This window comes from Amphimedon queenslandica, unplaced genomic scaffold (assembly GCF_000090795.2).
Source record: "Amphimedon queenslandica unplaced genomic scaffold, v1.1 AMPQUscaffold_13512, whole genome shotgun sequence".
Lineage (NCBI taxonomy): Eukaryota > Metazoa > Porifera > Demospongiae > Haplosclerida > Niphatidae > Amphimedon > Amphimedon queenslandica.
The window spans coordinates 435,227-459,912 of record NW_003546252.1 but is presented as its reverse complement, the minus strand read 5'-3'; the positions used below and the strand labels follow the sequence as shown (position 1 = coordinate 459,912).

Here is a 24,686-nt window from a genome sequence, read left to right as displayed (position 1 = left end):
ATTACAAGCATAATAGTCATACATAATCCAAGTCAATTTGTTTCACTTTATTCATGCAGTTGAAAGCCAGATATACCAATTAAGTACTTAAATGATTGGAATTTGACCAAAATATGTCTTTATAATAAAAAAGTGAAAATTTTTGTCATGCTCAACTTTGTGTAAAAAATTTTTTAAATTAAATAAAAGTTTCAATTTTTTATCAAACTTACAGCACTTTTCATAGTTACAAGATGGATTAGAAAAAAATTAAACTTGATCTTCAGAAGCCCAGCCTATAGTGTGTAGTGGGATGGATGAATGTTACGTACTTGATGAAATTTTCCAATCTAAATATAATTATAGATTGTTAAATTTATTTTGCAAGTATTACAAAAACAATTTACTCTGATTGCTTGTTTTCATTTTAGCAAAATAAACTAATATTATGCTAATGAATATATAGGTTGGTCATATTCATGCTATAACGACAAAAGACTAAATAGTCATTGATTATAAGAGTAACTTATATGTGGCAAATGAAATGCAACTAGATGGTAGTTCTAGACAGCTAGTCTCACTAGCCAGACCATTCCCCAGCCTACAGTCTACTAGTCAGATGGCACATGAGACTACAGCCAAACTTGCTATTGTGGGCAGTCTACAATAAAGACATCTAATCAGGACAAGTAGTACATGTATCAGTCCCAATACAATATGTGCTCTGAAATAATCCATAATCATGACAGTAGTAGATCTCAAGGTAATTGGAATATAGAAAAATTTGACTGCAGATAATGCAACTTCAGTCATTAAGAACTGGAGGCTAATAAACATCAAAGTCAGATTAAAAGCAGTGACAACCTTGCCATTTGGCTGCAGGATATGACATTTTACCAACTTTTTTAATTTGGCTGGAGCTACAATACCGAGCGATCGTAAGATGGATGGCTTTGACCTTGCACCTATCCTATATAATAAACAAGAGTAAGAGTAGAGAGAGAGAGACTGCAAATCTATAATGTCCTCTTCTTTTCATGCAATGTAGACTGAAAGAACAATAATACCATACTTCCCTGAAAATACTGATCCCAGTATAGGCCCTTAAGATGGAAGCACTACAAAGCTCATTTCTATACAAAAGGGTATGAGCATAAAATATAGTAATAATACTCTGTATCTAGCTTTTAACCTAATCAGAAGTGATACTTATAGGGTTGATAATTTAACTATGAGATTTAAATAGTGTTTTTTATTTTCTTCTCAGTGGTGATTCTCCTCCTGATCATTATGATGTTCTGTGTCGGAACACAACCGAACTAACAGCACACGATCCTCCTCTCCCCTTTAACCTCTGACTGATCCAGGAGAGAGAGATCCACTGACTGCATGAAAATGATTCAATGTAGTATTACCTTCTTGAGAAGATGGAAGAGGTAATATGTAGCAGACATGGGGTTGAATTTTTTTATGAACTTTTAAAGTTGCTCTGAAATCGGGATTAAGCTTTGTACAAGGTCATTGACCAAATTTCATCAAAAATAAAAAAAAAATTGCATTTTAAACTACATTTTCTGATGCATATGCATGTACTTACAATTTGTAGAAAGTTTGACTGAATCCTGATCAAAGTTGAATTTTTTACAAACTTTTAAAGTTGTTCCAAAATCGGTCCAAAGTCCCTGTACAATGGCCAAATTTTGCCTGGAGAGAATTTGTGCCATTTTACTAATTTTTCTGATACATAATACATGTACTTTAGTTGCAATCTCTCACTCTAATTTACATTTATAGCTTTGTACTGACTTTATGAATGACATGGAGTGGCATACTTCTTTTGAAGAAGATGGGGAAGATGATTCCATCAGAACTTGTCATAATTATAGTTCTTTGTTTTGCTATCATTAATTTATGGACTTTTATTATTTTGTTTATTCAAGTATCATGCATGTATTAATTATCATCCACTCGAAAAGAAGAGGAATTAGAAAAGAGTGAAAGGATGTACATCAACACACTACTATTACTAATAATAATAATGATTATACCAAAGGAAAGTAGCAATTGGAGGCCATCATCAGTCTAAAATGATGACAATGATCCAGTACAATAGACACTATGCTACTATGAAGAGTATATACTATTAACCCTAAAGTGTGAACATACACATGAAGCCATAGAAACAAACTGCTGCCACTTACAATTGGTTACTGCATGGCCTTCACTATGTCAAATATTATCTCTGCACCCACCACATTCAGCACAAAAGATATGCAATTTACAAGCATGGACAGGAGAAAAAACTCAGCATTTTTGTCAGCTTTAATTAATTATGTAATTAATAAAACTACTCTAAGTCTCTAACCTGAACCAATAATAGTAGAAATTGATCTCAAATATCCAATCTTTATTTTTGATTATTTTTTTAAGCATCTCATTTAAACTCAGAGCTCAATTCAGTCAGATGTGCTCGCTGATGGCTCATTAGTTGTAACAGCTGAATAGGCAGGCAATGACTGCTGCTCTAGACTAGATTTAAATAGCCATTATTAAAAATTAAAAATATTAAAAAAAATTAAATTAGCAAAATATTGAAGAGTCATATTGTTTGTTTTTTTATAACTCACTTGCTTCTTAAGTAGTGCTTCACTTGACATGTCATCTTTATTTCAACTTGAACCTATCAATGATAATATTAAGATTTGCTATGAGCAGTTACTATTAGTATAGTCTTGTCATATTCTTCTTGTAGTGCTCTTAGCATCACTAGCAGTAGTAGCCACTAGTGATCCCAGGCAGCACCACGTAGAGGTGGCACTACATTGCTGCCCAACCTGTAATGATAGTTAACAATCATATTGACAACTAACTGAATAGACTTCAACTTTTAACTGGAACTTGATAAACAAAGAGAAAGGTTAATACATGACAGTACTAATATTGTCCAAGTATAAATACATGTATTTTACTCAATATAGGTACCCTTTACCTTAGAGATTAATGTTAGCATAACTTAATGAATTAATTAGGGCAAGCCAAAGGAAGCAACACACTCCCCTCTGTTTATGTTAACAGAGTGTGTTGCTATTCACTCAGTCCCAATTAACTTAATAATTTATACTTATGATAGTATATTGAATGAGGTTGAATAACTAAACTAATAAACTGCTGATTGATTAGAGTAATCTGATTAGTCAATTGCAATACATTGATACAGCAGCTAGGCCGTGACTGAATTCCCAACTGATAAGATATACTTTGTGTTTATACCTACTAATCTGTCTTTTCTAATATTCATCATTCACTGGCCATTTGTTGATTCAATACATCAGTAATCATGGCTACTAAAGTGTGTTAATAGTAAAATATTTTCATTGACATACTGCATTGTAATGTAGTGTTGCCTTGTGAGGAAAGAACTCAATGTTATTTACATACTTTACATAGTTTGTTGATATGGCTATTGCCGAGTTGTTCTCCCTAGCTGTTGCAAATTGTTCTTCACAGCTGCTGCGAGTTGTTCTCCCCAGCTGTTGCATGCATAAATCATTCCAGCCATGCAAACTATTTTACATGTATTATATTGGTAGAGTATGCTATTGTATTATAATAATATTTTTATGTGTATAGATTTAACATTGTGATTATGTGTAAAACTAATTCATTCTAGTGCATTTACAGGGTAAGGAAATGTATATGGCTGCTTACTGTATGTAAAATTGTTAGCCTTTTCCTAGTGTTTCAAAAAGAAGTATATTGGAGTTTCATTAACAATTAAATGGAACAAAACAATTTGATTGTCAGGTCAGTTTTGATGATTTAGAATTTGTGGCTGAATGTTCTAAAACTATTTGAGTTTAAAGCTAGTGTTAAAGTTAACAAGATACAAAATAAGTGTATCATCAATCTATCTCCTTTAAATTCTGCTTACTTATCATTATTCTAAATTTAGACTCCTTCTGTAATACCATTTATGACTTGTTTGTTATTTGTGTGATTGTGTGAGTAGTTTATTTAGTTTTACTTCCAACTATTGTATGTAGTGATAGCTATTACTCTAAACTTTGTGCATGATCCTGTGCTTAGTGTTTTTGTCATGACAGTTGACGGTAATTGTGTTATAGTATAAAGGCTGTTTTGCTCTATCATTCAATTATGATAGTCCTAATTATACTCAGCACAAAGTTTAGGACAATAACATGTTTTTAACAATAGGACTACTTCAGCTGTTTTGACATAGGATATCGCGATAGCAAAAATATCATGAAAATCTTTTTGTGAAAATTAATTTTAATTTTTTATAATTTAGCATACTATTTATGTGGAGTAAAAATTTTGCCAATAAAAATTCTTGTTACACCAAAAGCCCAGATAAATTTGACAAAATTTTAATAAACAAAAATTTGGAGCTGTATGGTACAAATGTAGTTTATTTATTATTGAAATCTAATTTAAGAGCAAAAACAAGCTGAAAACCAGAAACAAAAATAAAAAATAAAAACCAAAGAACAAAAAACAACAACCAAAAAACAAAAAACAACAACCAAAAAACACAAAGCAATAATAAGATTACTATTGCTATTAGTATGAAGCAAAGCTTAAAAAGGAAGGACTATAGTACAACAACAGAGCCTAGCTGGGAAAGAAAACAATCAAAAAATAATTAATAAAATAAATAATATCAAAAAATGAAAGCATAAGTTTATTATTACTTTTATTATTATTATTGTTATTATAAGTATAAATAATGTATTATTATTTGGGTCGCCACATCATGAGATATTCTGGAGAGGCTTTGAGTACGACTTATTTAATTCAGAGGCTGTTCAGAGGGGTAATGCAGCTCTCGTAATGGACACTTTTTTGCCATTCTCCTCTGACTCTATTCTATTTCATTCAGATGTCAATATAATATTATCATTTCTTCTTTCTGCCTTTTCCTTTTCTTTCCTTTCCCTTCTTGTTCTCCTCCTCAACTCTACTAACCTATCCTACTCTACTAAACCTTCCTACTCTACAATTATTGTTATTATTATTATTATTATTATTATTATTATATTATATTATTATTTTATAGTTTGGCATACTATCTATATAGAGCAAAAATATAACACAGTAAACATATGCAATGTACTGGTAATGTTTTCCACTCTAGTCTATTCCATATGTAAGCAGTGACTTCATTCTCTTAGTTTTCTATTCAGTTGTAGACTTAACTTGCTAGTATTGGAGAATGAGGAGGAGAAGCAAAAAAGCAGAGAAAATGACTTCAAGAGTGGGCTGAGAAGAGAAAGAGGAAACTATTCTTGGGTAGGCACTTGGCAGATAATAGCCCACGTGTTCCCACGTGTTAGATAATAAGTGGGTGGATCTATGGTTATGGTTGTACGTCTATATAAAGCTAAGCTTCTGATCTAAGGGAGGGCACCCTTCACTCTTTCGAATTTCAGTAGGACTAGCTAGTATTTGGAATCCAGCTGCTGACATTAAGTAATACCTTACAAAATAGTCCGTGTCGGAGACCCTCGGCTCTGAGCCAGCTTAGTATAGCCAGCGGATGGCTGCAAAACCTCGTGATGATGTTGTTCTAGAGTTGGATGTAAGCTGTTTACTTTCTTTACAAATTGTCTATCTTCTTTTTATTTGTTATCTTTTTATCATACCCATTATGGTATTATTAACTCAAACAACCGGCAGCAACATTATCATAATTATAGATTATTTCTGATATTTTCATTTTCCGAAATAAAATATTTTGAGCCCTTGCAGATTGTTCTGCAATTTATACTAACTTCCCTCTCACGCTCTATGTCTCTTCTCTTTTTTCTATTTCGCAGGAACTGCACGCTTTCTCTGAATTTCTGGGAGGCCTAGGTGGTCCTAATAGTGGGCCATCTTTACACGAGCTTCTGGGAGGCCTAGGTGGTCCTAATAGTGGACCATCTATACAAGAGCTTCTTGAAGGCCTAGGTGGACCTGATAGTGGGCCATCTATACAAGAGCTTCTGGGAGGCCTAGGTGGTCCTACTAGTGGGCCATCTTTACATGAGCTTTTGGGAGGCCTACGTGGTCCTAATAGTCGGCCATCTTTACACGATTTCTCTGAGTTTGTGGGAAGCCTCGGTGGTCCTGATATTGGTGGTAAATTAAATATCTACCTTGTATAATATTTATCTTAATAATAATATTATTATTATGAATAATTAGTTATAGTTTGTGTGTGTAAATGCATAACTTTATATTGTTGTTTGGTAATTTGCTAGTGATTCTTCATTAAATCATTAATGCTCATACTCAGTAATGCATGTGTACACAAAAAATCACCAAATTAAAAACCGCCAATTACATTTAACAGCAAAATTGAAGCTGATATACAATAATTACTGTAAAATTATAGGGTATAAAATTTGGAATGACTCAGTGTCAATTTTGCTTACACGGATTTACATCTTTTTAGATCAGTCATAATTATTGTTTTACATGTAATATCAAGAGTACTCTATGATATATCATAACCTGATAGAAAGTACTGTTTTTTTTCTTTTTTTGAATGTTGTTTCAAAACAATGTTGTTTCAAAACAGTGCTCCTTACCAACTGGTTTTGTTGGCTTCATACAACTGAAACAATGGGCAATATTTTTGTTTTCACATTCAGACATTAGCTACAATGACCCCCAATGCCCTAGACATAGAGCAGCAAGTTATAAAAATGTTTAGTGCATATAGTTCTAGCTTTCCACAAATCTGGGGCTCCTGATGTTACTTTTCCTCTTTATGTCAAACTTATATGAGCATTATTAATGTAATAGTCAATGCATAATAAACATTATAAGTTTTACCGTATACTGGAAAATTTTCGAGTAGCCAAATTTTCACAGATTTCACGTTTTCTTGCTCCGTTGCAATGAGGAACATTTTACATGTACATAGCCTATAGAAGTGTGTGTTTATACTACAGTGTACTAGCATTGAACTTCAAAGTAAAGGAAGGAATCCTTAGGAGTTTAGTTAGATGATTACATATGCATACAACTCTCTCACTCTTTCTTGGTTACTATAATTATATCAGTAATTGACCACCAGTGTGAGTAGACTAATGACATCACTACTCCGTTGCGAAAATAAGAAACGTGAAATTCTAAATTTTCATTGCCATGTGGTGGAGTTTACAAGAAATATTATTTTGTGAAATCTTACAAATGCAAAATTCGCGAAAAGTTAGCAACACAATGCAAAAATATCCCAGTATATGTACGGTATTATTTATTAAAATCAAATGCAACTATATAGGTCATATAATACTTAATGTACCAATAAAAATGCTCAGACATAATTATACAACACTTCTCTTTATTTGGCTACTCTGAATGAGTCTTTATCCTTAATTTTACAGATGAACTTGGTCCCATTACACCACTCCACATAGCCTGTTTGATGAATAACTCTGATCAAGTTGTTGAGTTATTATGTGACAAAGAAACGGATATCTCTGCTACTGATAAAAATGGATCTACACCACTTCATTTGGCTTGTCAGGCTGGGAACAAAGAAATAGTTGAGCTTCTTATTCTTGAAACAACTAATCGTCTTACATCTGCTTTCCATGAAAATGATGCTCACTCTCAAATTGAATCTTATTTCAATCTCACTGATAACCATGAAGTAAGAGACATGGTAGTTATTACATGTTTCTGTTACTATCATTATTGTTATTATTACTATTATTGTTATTATGTAGAACACACCACTTGGTATTGCCTGTATAGCAGGGCATACAGAAATAGTTGATTTACTACTGAAGCAGAATATAGTTAGAATCAATCACATTAATAGCCAAAAAGTAAGAAATTGTTTATTATTATTATTTTGAAACACACTATAATCCTTGATTTATGACATTTATAATTATATTATTATTGTTATCATGTTAGCGTACTCCACTTGGTATGGCGTGTATACAAGGACATACAGAAATAGTTAAACTACTACTGGAGTGTAAAGCTGATGTCAGTATCACTGATGAAAATAAAGTAAGAAAATTATTTTAGTAATTAATTTTAGACAATAATAATGCAATTAATCTAATTATAACAATACACGCACACAAAGAATGTAATAATATAATAATGATAATAAAGTAAAATAAAAAATTAATTATTAATATTAAGTATAAATTCATTATTTTAGTAATCGTTTTTATAGCTATAATGCTTAATTGACTTTCAATCTACTGTACACAGTGGTGTAGTGATAGTTCTTCAGGCTGCTTGATCTTTGTCATTATTATTATTATTAGTAGTAGTAGTAGTAGTAAAGGTTATACAATGAAGCAAAGTATCTATGGCATTTATCATACCTTGGGCCGTAGGCCCGAGGTAGTCTTGTGTAGCCAGACCACGCCCTTTGTATGGAGGGATGAGCTGGCTATGCGAGACTACAGGCCAGAGGCATGATAAATGCCATTGGTACTGACTATAACCAATTTCTACCATGTAGTCAAATAAACAACTAGTTTACTTAGCAACACTTAGCAACAGCATGCCTATTTTAAGCAGGAGGTTAATAAAGCCACTTATTCTTAAGTAGATCGACAAATATTTGTGATTTGTTAATGGTATTGATTTAGCGTGCACTAATTTTCACGATTTTGTTCTTTTTTTCAATTAATAACTATTAATAAATCTAAATTATTAATAAATGCGAGTACTGATTTTTACAATTTTAAAGCCACTTGCAAAAAACTCAAAAATTAGTACTCGCAAATAATAGTGGCTTTAAGGTAATTTCCTGGGCTATTTATTAACCTCCTGGGGCACTTATTGACCTCCACCTGTCCAGGAATTTACTTATTAACCTCTTATTACCCAGGAAATTACTTATCAAACCTCCCAGTGGTAAATAAGTTATTTATGAACCTAAAATCAAACAATCTGATTGGTCAATTGCAACTAGGCATGGTAGAATTATTATTATTATTATTATTATTATTATTATTATTATTATTATTATTATTATTATTCTTATTATTTTTATTGTTATTGTTATCATGTTAGCGTACACCACTTGGTATGGCGTGTATACCTGGACATAAAGAAATAGTTAAACTACTACTGAAGTGTGGAGCTAATGTCAATGTCACTGATAAAAATGGAGTAAGAGACATTAGAGTGACATAATTACCGTACAGTGCTGCTGGAAATATTTGCAGAGAAAAGAGGACTAAATTTTGTGTTTGAAACTGCAAAATAGCATGACCACAGTACATTATGCTACAATAACTGTCAAAACCACAAAAAAATTAATCCGCAAACCAAGCTATTTAAAGGATTCGCAAAATTTTTCTCCGCAAAATTAACAGGCTGTACGGTAACTATTAAACAAACTAAAGTCAGTAATACATGTAGTAGCAGCGGGGCCATTATTGCTGTTATTATTATATTATTATTATTATTTTTAGTATTATTATTAGTATTATTATTATTATGTAGCTTACACCACTTTGTAATGCCAGTATACCAGGACATACAGAAGTAGTTAAAATACTACTGGAGCATGGTGTGGCTAATGTCAATCACCCTAATAAGGACAACGTAAGAGACATGATAATTATTTATTATATTTCCATGCTGGTGTCAGTGACACTGGACTTGTGTCTCTACTTTGGCTAGAGGCAACAATTAGTTTGAGTTATTACTCTGTAGGATATACCACTTGGTATGGCTTGTGTAGGAGGACATAAAGAAGTAGTTGAGCTACTACTGCAGAAAGGAGCTAAAGTCAATCATGTTAATGAACAAAAGGTAAAAGACACAGTAATTAATAAGTTGTTGTTGTTATTATTATTATTATTATTATTATTATATTATTACTACTACTATAGCAGACAGAAAGTATGATATAACACCACACACAAACACTCACAATAAAACACTTATTGTTACAAAAACAGGTTACAGGCAAAAGGCCAGAAACAGACTACAGATTGTACTACACCATCTACTATTATTATTATTTTTATTATTAATATTATGATGTAGTTTACACCACTTGGCATGACTTGTGTACCAGGACATACAGAAATAGTTAAAGTACTACTGGAGCATGGAGCTATTGTCAATGTCACTGATAAAGATAGTGTAAGAGACAAAATTTTTAATTGTATTATTGAGAGACTTATTACGTTTTTGCTGGGAGATTATTATTATTATATTATTATTATTATTATTATTATTATTATGAAACAAGAGCAAAACCAAGCACAAACAAAAACCAAAGACCTATTATTATTATTATTATTATTATTATTATTATTATTATTATTATTATTCTGTAGAATGCACCACTTGGTATTGCCTGTGCACAAAAACATACTGAAATAGTTAAACTACTACTGAAGCATGATGGAGTTGATGTCAATTACCTCAATAAAAAAGGAGTAAGAGATGTATTATAGTAATTGTTACTATTATTATTATTATTATTATTGTTATCATGTTAGCGTACACCACTTGTTATGACCTGTATAGCAGGAAATACTGAAATAGTTGAACTACTACTGGAGCATAAAGCTGATGTTAATATAGCTGATGAGGACAATGTAGCTAAGAGACATAATTATTAATTTTTTTTATAATTATTATTATGTAGGATACACCACTTGGTATTGCCTGTCATGAAGGTCATACAGAAATAGTTAAATTACTACTGAAAAATGGAGCTGATGTCAGTCGAACTAATGATAAAGGAGTAAGAAATCAACATAGAAATTATTAGTCATTATTATTATTATTATTATTACTATCAACAACGACAACGACAAACAGCAATAAAAATAAATAACAAAGCAAAGCAGGATTATTATTATTATTATTATTATTATTATTATGATTATCATCATCATCATTATCTAGTGTACACCACTTGCTATGGCTTCTATAGGAGGACATAAAGAAGCAGTTAAACTACTTCTGGAGCATACTAAATATGATCCCAATGTCATTGATAGTCTTAAAGTAAGAGACATTTGAGTCACTTCCTATGGTTAAAATTATTTTGGTTATCATACTAATAGTAGTTAAGCAAGCTTATAATAATGTCAGATACAGTTAACCAATTATGTAGATTCACAGCTCTAGAGAACCTCATTATTAACACGGTAGCGTTACTAAGTAGGATTAACCCCACTTCAAAATGGCTGCCATGACTTTTGCAGCCTTGCTATTTACACATTGGCTTACCCCTTAATTTTTGTACCTGTCTAGCTATTATTACTATGACTATTATTATATTATTTTCAATTGTTATTATTATTATTATTATTATTATTATTATTATTATTATACAATGGAAAAAAACCTTCATTAATGCATACATTAATATAATTATTAATGCACAGTAACAAGTTAAATGAGCCCATCAACAAAAGGAGGCAAGCGGGGATTACGAGTGGCCCACATATTATTATTATTAATATTATTATTATTAATATTATTATTATAAACAAACAAAACAAAGAAAGAAAGAGCGAAAGAATTAACTACTATTGTTATAATAGAAGCATGCAATTACTACAGTTATTATTATTATTATTATTATTATTATTATTATTATTATTATTATTATGTAGAATACACCACTTAGCAATGCCTGTTTAAGAGGATTTACAGAAATAGTTGCAGTACTGCTGAAGCAGGATGGAGTTGATATCAATCACACTAATAGTCAAAAAGTAAAAGACATAATAATAATAATCATCATCATCATCTTCATATTAGCGTACACCACTTGGTTGTGCCTGTATAGAAGGGTATACAAAAATAGTTAAACTATTACTGGAGCATAGAGCTGATTTCAATATCACTGATGATAATAAAGTAAGAGGAATATTTTTGGCATTATTATTATTTATTTGTTATTATTATTTATTATTATTATTATTATTATTATTATTATCATTATTATTAAAAGAACAATAATATCATGCACAAAATTATTGTCAAGATGGTTTAGAAAATAAAATAAAAATGAAAATAAAAAATTGAAGTACGTAATGAAATAAGTTGGAGAAATAAGTTAGAAATAAACTATAATTAAGTTACAAATAGTATGACATTGAGGGATGTAAGGAGCACCGTCTTCAATATTCGCAGAATGAAATTTAGACTTGCTATCTTGCAAACATAGGTCAGTGGCCCTCAGTAATGCTAAAATTCATTCATACTCTCAACCAATGAATTACAATACTGTAAGGCCTTCCCCATTTGACAGCAAGAAAGTCACCCAATCTATCCAAAAATGATTTTGCTTCAGTCCCCATTAGCCCATCAATAGAAAAACAGAGAGGGGTGAAAGTAACACCTCTATCAGTTCTCTTCTTCTCTCTTTCTGCTGTTGCCAGTATTGACTGCGGTGGACGATGGAGATAAGACTTAGCTTCAGTATCCAAGACACACACATCAAAGCCTGTCTCTGCCAAACTCCATGTATAGCAATATCAGCAACAAAAGAGCTGTCACCAGAATCAAATTAATATTATTATTATTATTATTATTATTATTATTATTATCAACAAAACAAAAAAAGGACTAAGAAAAGAAAAAAGAGAAAATGTGACCCTAAATAATAAAAATTAGTTATGGAAAAAAACCATCAATGATAGATGAAACAGTAGGGGAATGGCCAAGCCACATGTGAGCATTGAACTGCCATAAAGTTATAGAAAGGTGCTGAAGAAGGTGGTACGTGAGTGAGGTCAGAGGAAGGGAGAACCGCACAATGCCAAGATGATGCCCAATGGCTTGGATGGTTATTATTATTATTATTATTATTATTATTATTATTATTATTATTATTATTATTATTATTATTATTATTATTATTATTGTTGTTGAAAGACAAAAAGCATAATACAACACAACACACTGATTATTATTATTATCAGTATTATTATTATTATTATCATCATGAAGAGAAAAACAAACAAATACCATTGTCATTGAATTAGAATTTGTGAATTAATTAGTTAGTAGGTTATTAGCTGTTATTGTTACTGTTGTTATTATTGTTATTGTTATTATGTTAGCGTACACCACTTGGTATGGCGTGTATAGAAGGACATACAGAAATAGTTAAACTACTACTGGAGTATAAAGCTGATGTCAATGTCACTGATAAAAATGGAGTAAGAGACATAAAATTTGAATAATTGTTAAACAAACTAAAGTCATTAATGCATGTAGTTAAACAAACCTATTTATTATTGGGGCTTAGAAGTGCAGCTGAGCCATAATTACTGTTATTATGAAATCATAGGAATAATGTTAAATAGAAGCATTTATTATTATTATTATGATTATTTATTACTATTGTTATTATTATTAGTGTTATTATTAGTATTATTATTATGTAGCTTACACCACTTGGTAATGCCAGTATACCAGGACATACAGAAATAGTTCAACTACTACTGGATCATGGTGTGGCTAATGTTGATCACCCTGATAAAGACAATGTAAGAAATATAATAATACTGCAGTTTTGTTGTGGTTTTGTGGTTTGGGGAACTTGCAGTGTAACCAAGATTAATTTTGCCTTTTTGCATGCATAGATGGGTTGTATTTTTCTTGCTTCATTCGATTTAAAAGACACTGTTGTCTTTGCTGTAGTCACTCTGGAAGTGCTGTAATAATTAAGCATCAAGCTATCATACTAGAAAATTTCTATTATAACATTTTGATGCATGCTACCACAGCAGTTTCAGTTATAATGCAATGCACAAAAAGCAAATGTCATTCATATATATGCATACCAGTAGATTGCATATGGAATAATTCAATCATGACCTGTAGTAGGCTTTACCCTAAATCACAAAGTCATTGAAATGTCATTCCCTTTTAAGCCAAAAATAACCTTTTATCTAATGTTATTGTCCTGTAGGATACACCACTTGGTATGGCTTGTATAAAAGGGCATAAAAAAGTAGTTGAACTACTACTGAAGCATGGAGCAAATGTCAATGTCACTAATGAACAAAAAGTTAGAAACACAGTAATTAATAAGTTGTTGTTGTTATTATTATTATTATTATTATTATTATTATCATTATTATTATTATTATTATAAACAGCAAGAATGGCTTAACCAAAATCCCCCATAAAAGAAAAAAATGAGCATCCAAAAAACAAAAAATCCTAATAATAATAAATAGTAAAAAAAAGACAGTTACAGTTGAATGACCCACTGGAACAATAGGACTGTGGGTAGTCCACATGGAGGCATTCCCTCTCCAAAGAGCAACTGAGTGCCATAATGGCAGGGTCATATGACCAATCCTTTGAACCTATAAAAATTTGAAATGCTTTCAAAATTTTTGTGTCATTTTTGCACAGGGGCCATGCTAATCTTCTCTGTATCATTCCAATTTTAGTATAAACTGTAATGCAATACATTATTATTCTTATTATTATTATGTAGCATACACCACTTGTTATGGCTTGTAAAAGAGGACGTAAAGAAGTAGTTGAACTGTTGCTGAAACAGGATGGAGTTGATGTTAATGCCACTGATGAACGAAATGTATGATCATTAATACTTTAAAATTATTATAATTATTGTTATTATTATTATGTTAGCGTACAGCACTTGGTATTGTCTGTCATAAAGGACATACAGAAATAGTTAAACTACTACTGAAGCATGATGGAGTTGATATCAATCACACTGACTTTAAGGGAGTAAGAGACATATTATAGTATTGACATAGTATTATTGTTATGTAGAATACACCACTTGGTAATGCCTGTTTAAAAGGACATACACAAATAGTTGAACTGCTACTGAAGCATGGTAAAGATAAAATCAAAAACACTAATTACAAAACTGTGAGTTAATTATGATAATGATGATGATAATAATTATGATTATTATGTTAGCGTATACTACGTCGTATGGCCAGAGCAGAAGGGCATAAAAAGCAGTCTGAAAAAGTTACTATTAATCACAAAAATGAGGAAAATGTAATTGTTATTACTAGTATTATTATTATTATTATTATTATTACTACTATTATTACTGCTATTATTATCATGCTAGCGTACACCACTTGGTATTGCCTGTCATGAAGGACATACAGAAATAGTTAAACTACTACTGAAGTATGGAGCTAATGTCAATATCACTAACAAGGACAGTGTAAGAGACATATTTATTATAATATAAAGTGAAAACAGAAACAATAAGGCACAACAAGATAAACCTGATAATATTGCTTTAAGGCAAGAGCTAATCTTTGCTTAAAATGGTAACCAATTGTCTGCTGAATTGGTATATGGGTAGAAAGTTGTTTGGAATCCTACTTGCCCTCATTTCCATTATTTTTTGATGAAGAAGCACAGAGTAAATCCTACTTAATTTTTAAAATTTTTATATTAGTATTTATTATTATTATCATGTAGTGTACAGCGCTTCAAATTGCCTATATGCGACAGCATACAGAAATATTTGAACTACTAATGGAGCATGGAGCTAATGTCAATGTCACTGATAAGGAAAGTGTAAGTGACATTATCATTATATATGTTTTTGTTTTAAAAAAGAAAAATTAAGGGAAAACGAGATAAAAACTGATAATATTGCTTCAAGGCAAGAGCTAAACTTTACTTGCCATTGTCTGCTGAGATGGTGTATGGGTAGAATGTTGTTTGGAATCCTACTTGCCCTTGTTTCCATTTTTTGATGAATAAGCAAAGGGTTTATAATCCTACTTAATCTTTTTTTTTAATCTTTGCATTATTATTATTATTATCATGTAGGATACAGTACTTCATAGTGCCTGTGAAGGAGGACGTACAGAAATAGTTAGACTACTACTGAAGCATAAAGCTGATGTCAATGTCACTAATAAGGACAGTGTAAGAGACATAATTATATATATAAATATATATTAAAGAGAAAGCAAAAACAATAAGGTACTACAAGATAAAACTGATAATATTGCTTCAAGGCAAGAGCTAATCTTTGCTTCAAAATGGCAGCCAATTGTCTGCTGAATCGGTATATGGGTAGACAGTTGTTTGGAAATTGGAACCCTACTTAATTTTTTTAAATTTTTATATTAGTTATTATTATTATTATCATGTAGTGTACAGCACTTCAAATTGCCTATATACGACAACATACAGAAATATTTGAACTACTACTGGAGCATGGAGCTAATGTCAATGTCACTGATAAGGACAGTGTAAGTGACATTATCATTATATTTTTTGTAAAAGAGAAAAATTAAGGAAAGCAAGATAAAACTAATGATATTGCTTCAAGGCAGAGCTAATATACTTGCCGTTGTCTGCTGAATTGGTATATGGGTAGAAAGTTGTTTGGAATCCTACTTGCCCTTGTTCCATTATTTTTTAAATGAATAAGCACATTTTATATAAATCCTACTCAATCTTTTTTTAATTTTTGCATTATTATCATGTAGGATACAGTACTTCATAGTGCCTGTAAAGGAGGACGTACAGATATAGTTAAACTGCTACTGAAGCATAAAGCTGATGTCAATGTCACTAATAAGAACAGTGTAAGAGGCATAATCATTAAATATATATATATTTGATGAATAAGCACAGAGTAAATTTTACTTAATTTTATTTTAATTTTTGCATTATTATTATTATCATGTAGTGTACAGCACTTCAAATTGCCTATACAGAAAAACATACAGAAATAGTTGAACTACTATTGGAGCATGATCGAGTTGATGTCAATGTCACTGATAAGCTCAATGTAAGTGACATTATCATTATTATATATATATATATATGTGTGTGTGTGTTTTAAAGAAAGAAAAAATGATATAAAACCTACTTAATCTTTTTTGCATTACTATTATTATTATTATTATTATTATTATTATTATTATTATTATTATTATTATTATGAGAGAAAAGGGCAACAAAAAGAGAGGAAATATATAGAAAGGAGGAGAGGGAGGACCCGAGAGAAAGACAAAAAGAAAACAAAAATATTATTATTATTATTATTATTATTATTATCATGTAGCATACAGTACTTCATAGTGCCTGTGAAGGAGGACATACAGAAATAGTTAAACTACTACTGAAGCGAGAAGATACTAATGTTACTAAATGCGATAATAATGATCTTAATGCTCTAGATATTGCTGTAGAGAAAGGAAAAAAGTAAAAATTAATAATTATGAATGATAATAATTACCACAGTTCTTTTTAATAATCTAGAGATGCTGCAATGGCTATAGTGAATAGTGATAAGCACTGGAAGGATGCATTACGTAATTGTATAGATACAAGAGAGGAAAGTGCCTATAAAGTGTGTGGAATAACGTGTTTCAAAAAAAGAAAAAATAAAATCACAACACCAATGAGAAGAATGATCAAGAAGATGCCAGGTTAATCCATTATTAGTATCATTTATGGTTACTGCACTAATGGCTCTATTATATGTACATTGTAGATGTAGCTAAAGTTGTTTTTGAAAAGTGCTGTGAGAAAGATAACCCACCAGATCATCCTGATCTTGAGATTACTTTTAATTATGAGTTCCTTGATGATTTTGATCTGTAAGAATATTAAAATGTTCTTTTATTAAGAGCAAGCAATTATTTTTCTATTATTTGCTAGTAATAAAAGGACTAGTAATAACAGGACACCTGAAAAATGGCCTCCACGGTTAAAATATTCTAGTGAGAATCATTGTCTTAATATTCTTGTAAGCTATATACTTTATAATAATTATAAATTATAACTGTTATTCATAGGCTGATTCACAAAGTGCAGATTTATTGAAGCATCCACTTGCTGCTACACTACTTGATCAAAAATGGAATAAAATAGGCCGTATAGTCTATTACACTAATTTGATATTTTATTTGTCATTTGTCATTCTACTGACATCATATGCTCTCACTGTCAATCCTCCAAATTCAAACATATGTAAGTTATCATAAGTCATTTATTAATTATACTGTTCATAATAGGTATGGAAGTATTTGGAAATGACAATGAAACATCTATTGATTGCTTTACAGGTAATTGCCGAATATTAACTATTATATGACTGTAATGTGACTATCTCTTGTTTAGAGGAAAGATTTGTAGCTCAAATATACATATCTATTGCTAGTGTGTGCCTGATTGTTTATTCTGCAATCATGATAATACGAGAAGCATTTCAACTGGTTTTGTTTCGAGAAGAGTATTTGACCAGTCCTGTCAACTTTATTGAAGTCCCACTATTCATCTTTACAATAATGTTTGCATCAGTACATAGCAACCAGTGCTTTTGTACTCGTTCATGGCAGTGGCAGGTTGGAGTGATTGCTGTATTCCTCAGTTGGATTGCACTAATATTCTCCATAAGAAAGTTACCAGTAGTTGGAATATATGTGGTCATGTTTATAAAGATTTTTAACAACTTTATCAAGGTTGTCATCCTTGCCTTACTATTAATCTTAGCTTTTGCAGTTCCTTTTTATATGATGTTTTATGATCCTCAAGATAGAGCAGAAGGAATAGTAAGACTCAAGTATTTTTTGTCTCTATCACTTTTTTCATGCAGCGTACTCCATTTATCACTCCATGGAGGACAACTGTTAAGGCAATAACAATGACAGTGGGGGAACTTGATATGGATTCAATATTGCGACAGAATAATCAAATGAATTCCCCTGATGTGCAGTATCCAGTGGTTTCATTTTCATTAATAATTGTGTTTGTGATTTTAATGCCGATCCTATTTCTTAATTTATTAGTATGTTCATATTTTATTTATTCAATCCACTAACCAATCCATTTCATATAGATTGGTTTAGCTGTTGGTGACACTGATGAAATACAAAAATCAGCTGATACTTACAGACTAACTTTGAGGGTAAGAACTGATTTGCATATGCATTACCAAGTACCCTTGAATTACTCAATGTAGGTTGAATTTACATTACCTATTGAAGAATTTCTAAGATCATTTAAGAACAATCTTGATAAAAAGGAGCGACTAAAAAAAGTTTCGACTTTGTTGGAAAAGATTGTAACCATTACTAAAACGAAGGATAAACCAAACAAACATAGTTTCTTGAAACGAATAATTGATAAGATTGAGAAATCTATTAAAACTGAACCTCCAGTGAGTGAATGTACATAGTGAACCTCCTCTTTTATCATGAATGTTAATTTATACAGGCAACTGTAGCTGATGTTAAAAATCAAAGCAAATCATTATCTCAGGAAATGAAGGACCTACGCAGTTCGGTATCTCAGGAGGTGAAGGACTTACGCAGTTCAGTGTCTCAGGAGGTGAAAGACCTACGCAGTTCAGTGTCTCAGGAAGTGAAGGACCTACGCAGTTCAGTATCTCAGGAAGTGAAGGACCTACGCAGTTCAGTGGCTCAATTGCTAGCTATTGTTAACAGTATGAATGAAAAAGTAGGAGGAGGAAAAGGAGGAACAGGAGAAGGAGGATTGGGANCTGGAGGATTAGAAGAGGAGNTGGAGCAACAGAAATAATTTTGCTTAGCTTTGGGAGGAGGGAGAGTGATTTTTAACTTTAAAAATTAAAATTAGTATTGTGTGGATTTAATAGACTATTACATGCTGAACTCTTTTATAATTCGTTTTTGTGTGTCCCTTTATGCTCCCTTTGTCACTACTGTTCCTTATTAGTTTTTATTTTGTGTGCCCCTTATTGCTATTGCTTTTTATTGCTTTTATTTTGTGTGCCCCCTTATTGCTTTTTATTAATTTTCACCGTTTAATGCATAATGATCCACGTGGCTATACATGTGATATTAGTTTTTGAATTTTCAAAATTCAAACTCCACGTCTCCACCCCATCACACATTTCATAGATAAAAAAATCAAAAACAATGTCAGAAGCTATACCGGGTATATTGTCTACCTGATGAGTTTAAACAAAGCACTTAACTGTGCCTGAGCAACCATTTTGAAATGTGAGCACACATGGGTGCACTGGGTGGCTGGCTGCAATTGGTTCATGGTTCAATGTGCATGTATATAGCTACAGTTAAAACAATGCATGTCATGTATAAAAACTAGGAGGCTATAAAGTTTGGCCCCTGTATACCACTACTAGGAGACCGGAGTGACTTTCTCTCTTTCCTATTGATTGCAGTCGGTAAAGTCTTCAAGATTATTTCATTTTTAATGACAAACATTTCAACTTTTATTAAACTCAACTAATATAGATACATGGGTGTCTTGACATAAATTTGGAACCTTAAAAATTAAAATTTTAATTAGAATTTCTACACAACATATTTTGTACATTAATTATAAAAGATGTGTGCATGTGTGGAGTATCAAAATTTAAAAGAATTATTTTTCCAAAATTAAAAACTAGTACATAAATCTCTAGCTTCAGTCTTGAGTATCAATCCACTTGACACTTCATTTTTATTGCAGCTTGAACCTATCAATGATAATATTAAATTCCTTACACAAACTTACTGTTATTATTGTTATTCTTCTTTTTGTATGTAGTGCTCTTAGCATCACTAGCAGTAGTAACCACTAGTGATCCCAGGCAGCGCCACGTGGAGGCGGCACTACACTGCTGCCCAAAAATAGAAACAACATGAGGCCCTAGTCAGGCGTCTGACACTCGCAGGCCGCAAGACTACTGAGGCCCCAGGTCGTAAAAATAATAATAAAAAATAATAATAAATAATAATAAATAATAAAAATAACAAATTATAAACGATAATAATAATTAAATAATAATAAATCATAAAACCTAGATCTATAACCTATACCTACACTATATAACCTATATCCTATAACAACCTGTTTCCTAATTTCTATACTATAACTACCTTCTAATTTTTACTATATAATAACTACACCATAACTTAATATAACTATACCTGCTTCCTAATTTCTACTACAATACCTACACTATACCTATAACTACCTTCTGACTTCTACACATAACCTATATCCTAGGTATAACTACATGTTTCCTATAATTATTTATTATACGTACACTACACTGTATAACCTGTATACCTAACACTACATGTTTCTTAATTTCTACTACTAACCTGTATATCAAACACTACATGCATGTTTTCTAATTTCTACTACTAAACCTACACTATATAACCTGTATACCTAACACTACATGTTTTCTAATTTCTACTACTAAACCTACACTATATAACCTGTATACCTAACACTACATGTTTTCTAATTTCTACTACTAAACCTACACTATATAACCAGTACCCTTCTATTTTCTACTACTACCTATGACCTTTAAATGGCACAATGTTACCTACGTGTACATCTATACCATAATAATCTTGCTATAAAAGTACATTCTAATCTTATAATACATATCATACCATTATATTTATACCTACATTAACTTATTAACCTATGGACTTTAATATGACACAATATGATACCTATACCATATTAACCTTCCTATACAAATACATTTCTATCTTAATATCATACCATATTACCTATACCTACAATTTATATTGTATACATAATGTAAGACAAGTTATCTTAATACTGTACCATTATCTAATGACTTATTATTGCCTCGTCTAAATATTGTAACCTCTACAACCTCAACATAATGAGTAGTTTTAATACACAATCTATCTCACATAATGTGCATATTATCGAGAATAATTATGAATTAATTGGGCATCTTATAAAATAACAATAGACACTTGTCACAAAATGCATCACAGAATTGAGATTTCGCTAATATCGTGTCAACTTAAAGCATTATTTGCATCAAAACGTCAGATCATGCACACGTAATTTTAACGTTACGTTGATGATAAACTTACAATGAGAATTATTGACTTATTTTGAAACCTGAGGCTAACACTCAACAATAAACAAATGAGCTTAAGCCCAATGCTGTCACAGTATCAAGAAAGAGAATGAGAGTTATAGGAAGCTGGTGCCCGGGTCCATCAACAACCCTAATCACAGACCCTCCCAATCCACCCACTGTGACTAGGCTTTGTTCCTCTCCTTTCTACTCTCCCCACCTGAAGACAGCTAATAATAGAGGAATGATTCGATTGTAAACTGACAGGAGAAGTGTAGAGTAGTGATGCATGATATGACAATAGTGGTAAGTCCTGTGTCCACAGCAACCACCTCCTTGATTAGAGCCTGATGTCTTTCTGAAGAGCTGTTCATAGACAGTAAATCTGTTCTTGATTGATAACCTCTCACCCTATGATCAATAGTGACAAACAGTAGCTATCCCAATGATTACAAAATAGGTCTTCCTTCTTGCATGCTTTGAAAAGCAGATGGAGTGATCCAATGATGACGAATACGGTTGAGAGAAAGCAAAAGTAGAGACCACAAGACGTTACAATTTTACGCTACGTGACTATGCAGCGTGACACGCCAAGCATACTAAAACGTAATATAATATTATACATTTACATATGCAATAATTAGCATATGAACATTAACTAAACTTAGAAACAGTTTAGGGTCATGTTTAGGACGGTTAAAATCTAACAAAATGTGTATGAGGAACATGTGTAAATTTGGGTCACCTGTATGAGGAGCATGTATGAATTGTGTCACCTATATAAGAAACATGTATAATTATTGAGAATATGTGGTACTATTGTCAAATTATGAAACAAATTGTGATAGTAACAATACACACTCACACTCAAGCCATAAAACACAACCCAGAATTAAAACTTCGCTAATTTCGTGTCAACTTTATAAAGTGTTATTTTCATTAAATCATCAGATTACCCACGCAGTTTTGACGTGACGTTGATCATAAACCTACAATGAGAGTTATTGACTTATTTTGAAAGGTGAGGCAAATATTAAACAATTGATCCTAAGTCAAAGCCATGTCCGGGATCGAGAAAGATATCAAAGATATCAGAATGAGAATTAGGAAGCTAGTGCCCAGGTTAATCAAGCTACCTGCATCACAAACCTCACCAATCTACCCACCGTAACCTGGCTTAGCTCAACTGTATAGTGTTTGCCTGCTTTTAAGTAGTTAAAGGATCAAGACAGAAAAGAAAAAGAAAAGTCTGATCCTTTCTTCTGCTTAGAATCCATATCATACAAAAAGGAAAGAGAAGAAGAGAGGGTTCCAAGCATGAGATACTGGGTGCCTCGATCCGACCCAAAAGGGGGATGTACTCCCTTCGCCCACACTCCTGTGCAAAACCATCTCCCCTCCGCTTCCCTCTCACATGATCGGGACTAAAAGCAGGTCACTCAGAAAAAGGGTAGCTCAACCCATACAGTGAAAAAACATGTTCATGTCTTCATTTAATCCAAAACAGCTTGGATATGTTCTCCTCTCCTCCTCCGGTAGTCTATTAGTTCTTCTCCTTCCTCCTCTCAGAATGCTAGTATTAGATGAAGATCCAATATTGTAAACTGTAGATTAGTGCTGGATGCTTGAGCCTCAATTCTATGATAGCAGTGGAAAGTACTACAGCTGTGTCCACATCAGCGACCACCTCCTTGATAGCTGATGTCCTTCCAAAGAGCCATTAGTAAATCATATGGAATGTTCTTGATTGATACACTAGCTCTCACAAGATACTGAATTAATTCATGATGCATAGTAACAAATGATACTTCGATGTGATTGAAAATACCAAAATAGATTTAAGTTTTCTTGCAAGCAGGTGGAGTGATCCAGTGATGACAAACATTGTCCAGAGAAAGCAAGACTGGAGACCAGGAGACGTTGCGGTTTTACGCTACGTGAGGACACGTGTACAAACACGAGCAAAAACATAATAATATATTATTATGCACACATGTACATGCAGACACTAACATATTAAAAAACAAGAATATGAAATATGGGCACTGGTACGTGTACATAAATACAGAACCAGTAAGGGACAACCAATATTATACAAACACACCAATAATAGCTAAACATGTACATGTTGAGAAAATACTTGAATAGTGAGATATCTCGATCCACACTGCAGCTACTTATATAACCTATGACCCTTTACATTATACCAAAACCATTTGATGAAAACCAAATTTAAACCTATATCATAATTATTAACCTTGCTATATATAAGTACATTTTTCTATCGTAATAGCGTACCATTCCTATACATACAACTTATAACATTATGATCAATCCTTAATATGACACAATGATACCAACACCATACATTGTATTAATTTTGCTATAACAGTATAATATCTTAATACTATACTATTACCTATGTACAACCATTAATGTTACCTACATCATAATATATAAACCTTGCTATATAAATGGGTATGTTCCTATCCTTCATTGCCTACACTGACTTAGCACTAATGAACCATAATATGACATAAAAACCATATCGTGTACCTATACCATACTAACCTTATTGCTATACAAAGTACATTCCTCTCTTAATACTATAACATTACCTACCTACAACTTGTGCTGTATGACCACACAACATAAGACAACTTAACTTAATACTAAATAACATACCATTAACCAATAATCTATTACCATTGCTTCCTACCATAGTACTGTATATGACTCTGTCTATTATTGTAACCTCTACAACCTTAACATAATAATAGTAATCTTGATATACAATCTAACACAATGTTCATATTTATAGTACTAATAATACACAATAATAATTATGAAATATCTTGTGTGG

The 24,686-nt window shown here is 31.8% G+C and overlaps 1 protein-coding gene and 1 long non-coding RNA gene across 6 annotated transcripts; both read left to right on the top strand.

Annotated features, from left to right (window-relative positions):
* Window positions 1-179: 179 nt before the first annotated feature.
* On the top strand, window positions 180-1,974 carry LOC109588433 (uncharacterized). Its single transcript, XR_002188154.1, has 4 exons — window positions 180-966; window positions 1,028-1,124; window positions 1,247-1,415; window positions 1,774-1,974. It is a non-coding gene; the product is annotated as an uncharacterized LOC109588433 (long non-coding RNA).
* A 3,440-nt stretch (window positions 1,975-5,414) lies between these two features.
* LOC109588338 (serine/threonine-protein phosphatase 6 regulatory ankyrin repeat subunit B-like) lies at window positions 5,415-19,802 on the top strand. 5 transcript variants are annotated; one of them, XM_020004512.1, is made up of 39 exons: window positions 5,415-5,578; window positions 5,817-6,120; window positions 7,374-7,642; window positions 7,719-7,820; window positions 7,912-8,010; window positions 9,034-9,132; window positions 9,469-9,570; window positions 9,682-9,780; window positions 10,018-10,116; window positions 10,314-10,415; window positions 10,479-10,577; window positions 10,628-10,726; window positions 10,891-10,992; window positions 11,607-11,708; window positions 11,755-11,853; window positions 13,062-13,160; window positions 13,389-13,490; window positions 13,916-14,014; window positions 14,453-14,554; window positions 14,611-14,712; window positions 14,758-14,859; window positions 14,911-14,994; window positions 15,071-15,169; window positions 15,433-15,531; window positions 15,790-15,888; window positions 16,119-16,217; window positions 16,458-16,556; window positions 16,661-16,762; window positions 17,039-17,178; window positions 17,236-17,405; window positions 17,471-17,576; window positions 17,638-17,725; window positions 17,775-17,949; window positions 17,994-18,044; window positions 18,100-18,530; window positions 18,575-18,766; window positions 18,818-18,886; window positions 18,941-19,138; window positions 19,195-19,802. In XM_020004512.1, exons 1-39 carry the CDS (start codon window positions 5,537-5,539, stop codon window positions 19,516-19,518), a joined length of 5,049 nt encoding a protein of 1,682 aa, XP_019860071.1. In that variant the 5' UTR covers window positions 5,415-5,536; the 3' UTR covers window positions 19,519-19,802. The 5 variants fall into 5 exon arrangements, with proteins under 5 accessions (XP_019860071.1, XP_019860077.1, XP_019860082.1 ...); XM_020004518.1 differs by lacking the exon at window positions 11,755-11,853; XM_020004523.1 differs by lacking the exons at window positions 14,611-14,712; window positions 14,758-14,859; window positions 14,911-14,994.
* Window positions 19,803-24,686: the final 4,884 nt, after the last annotated feature.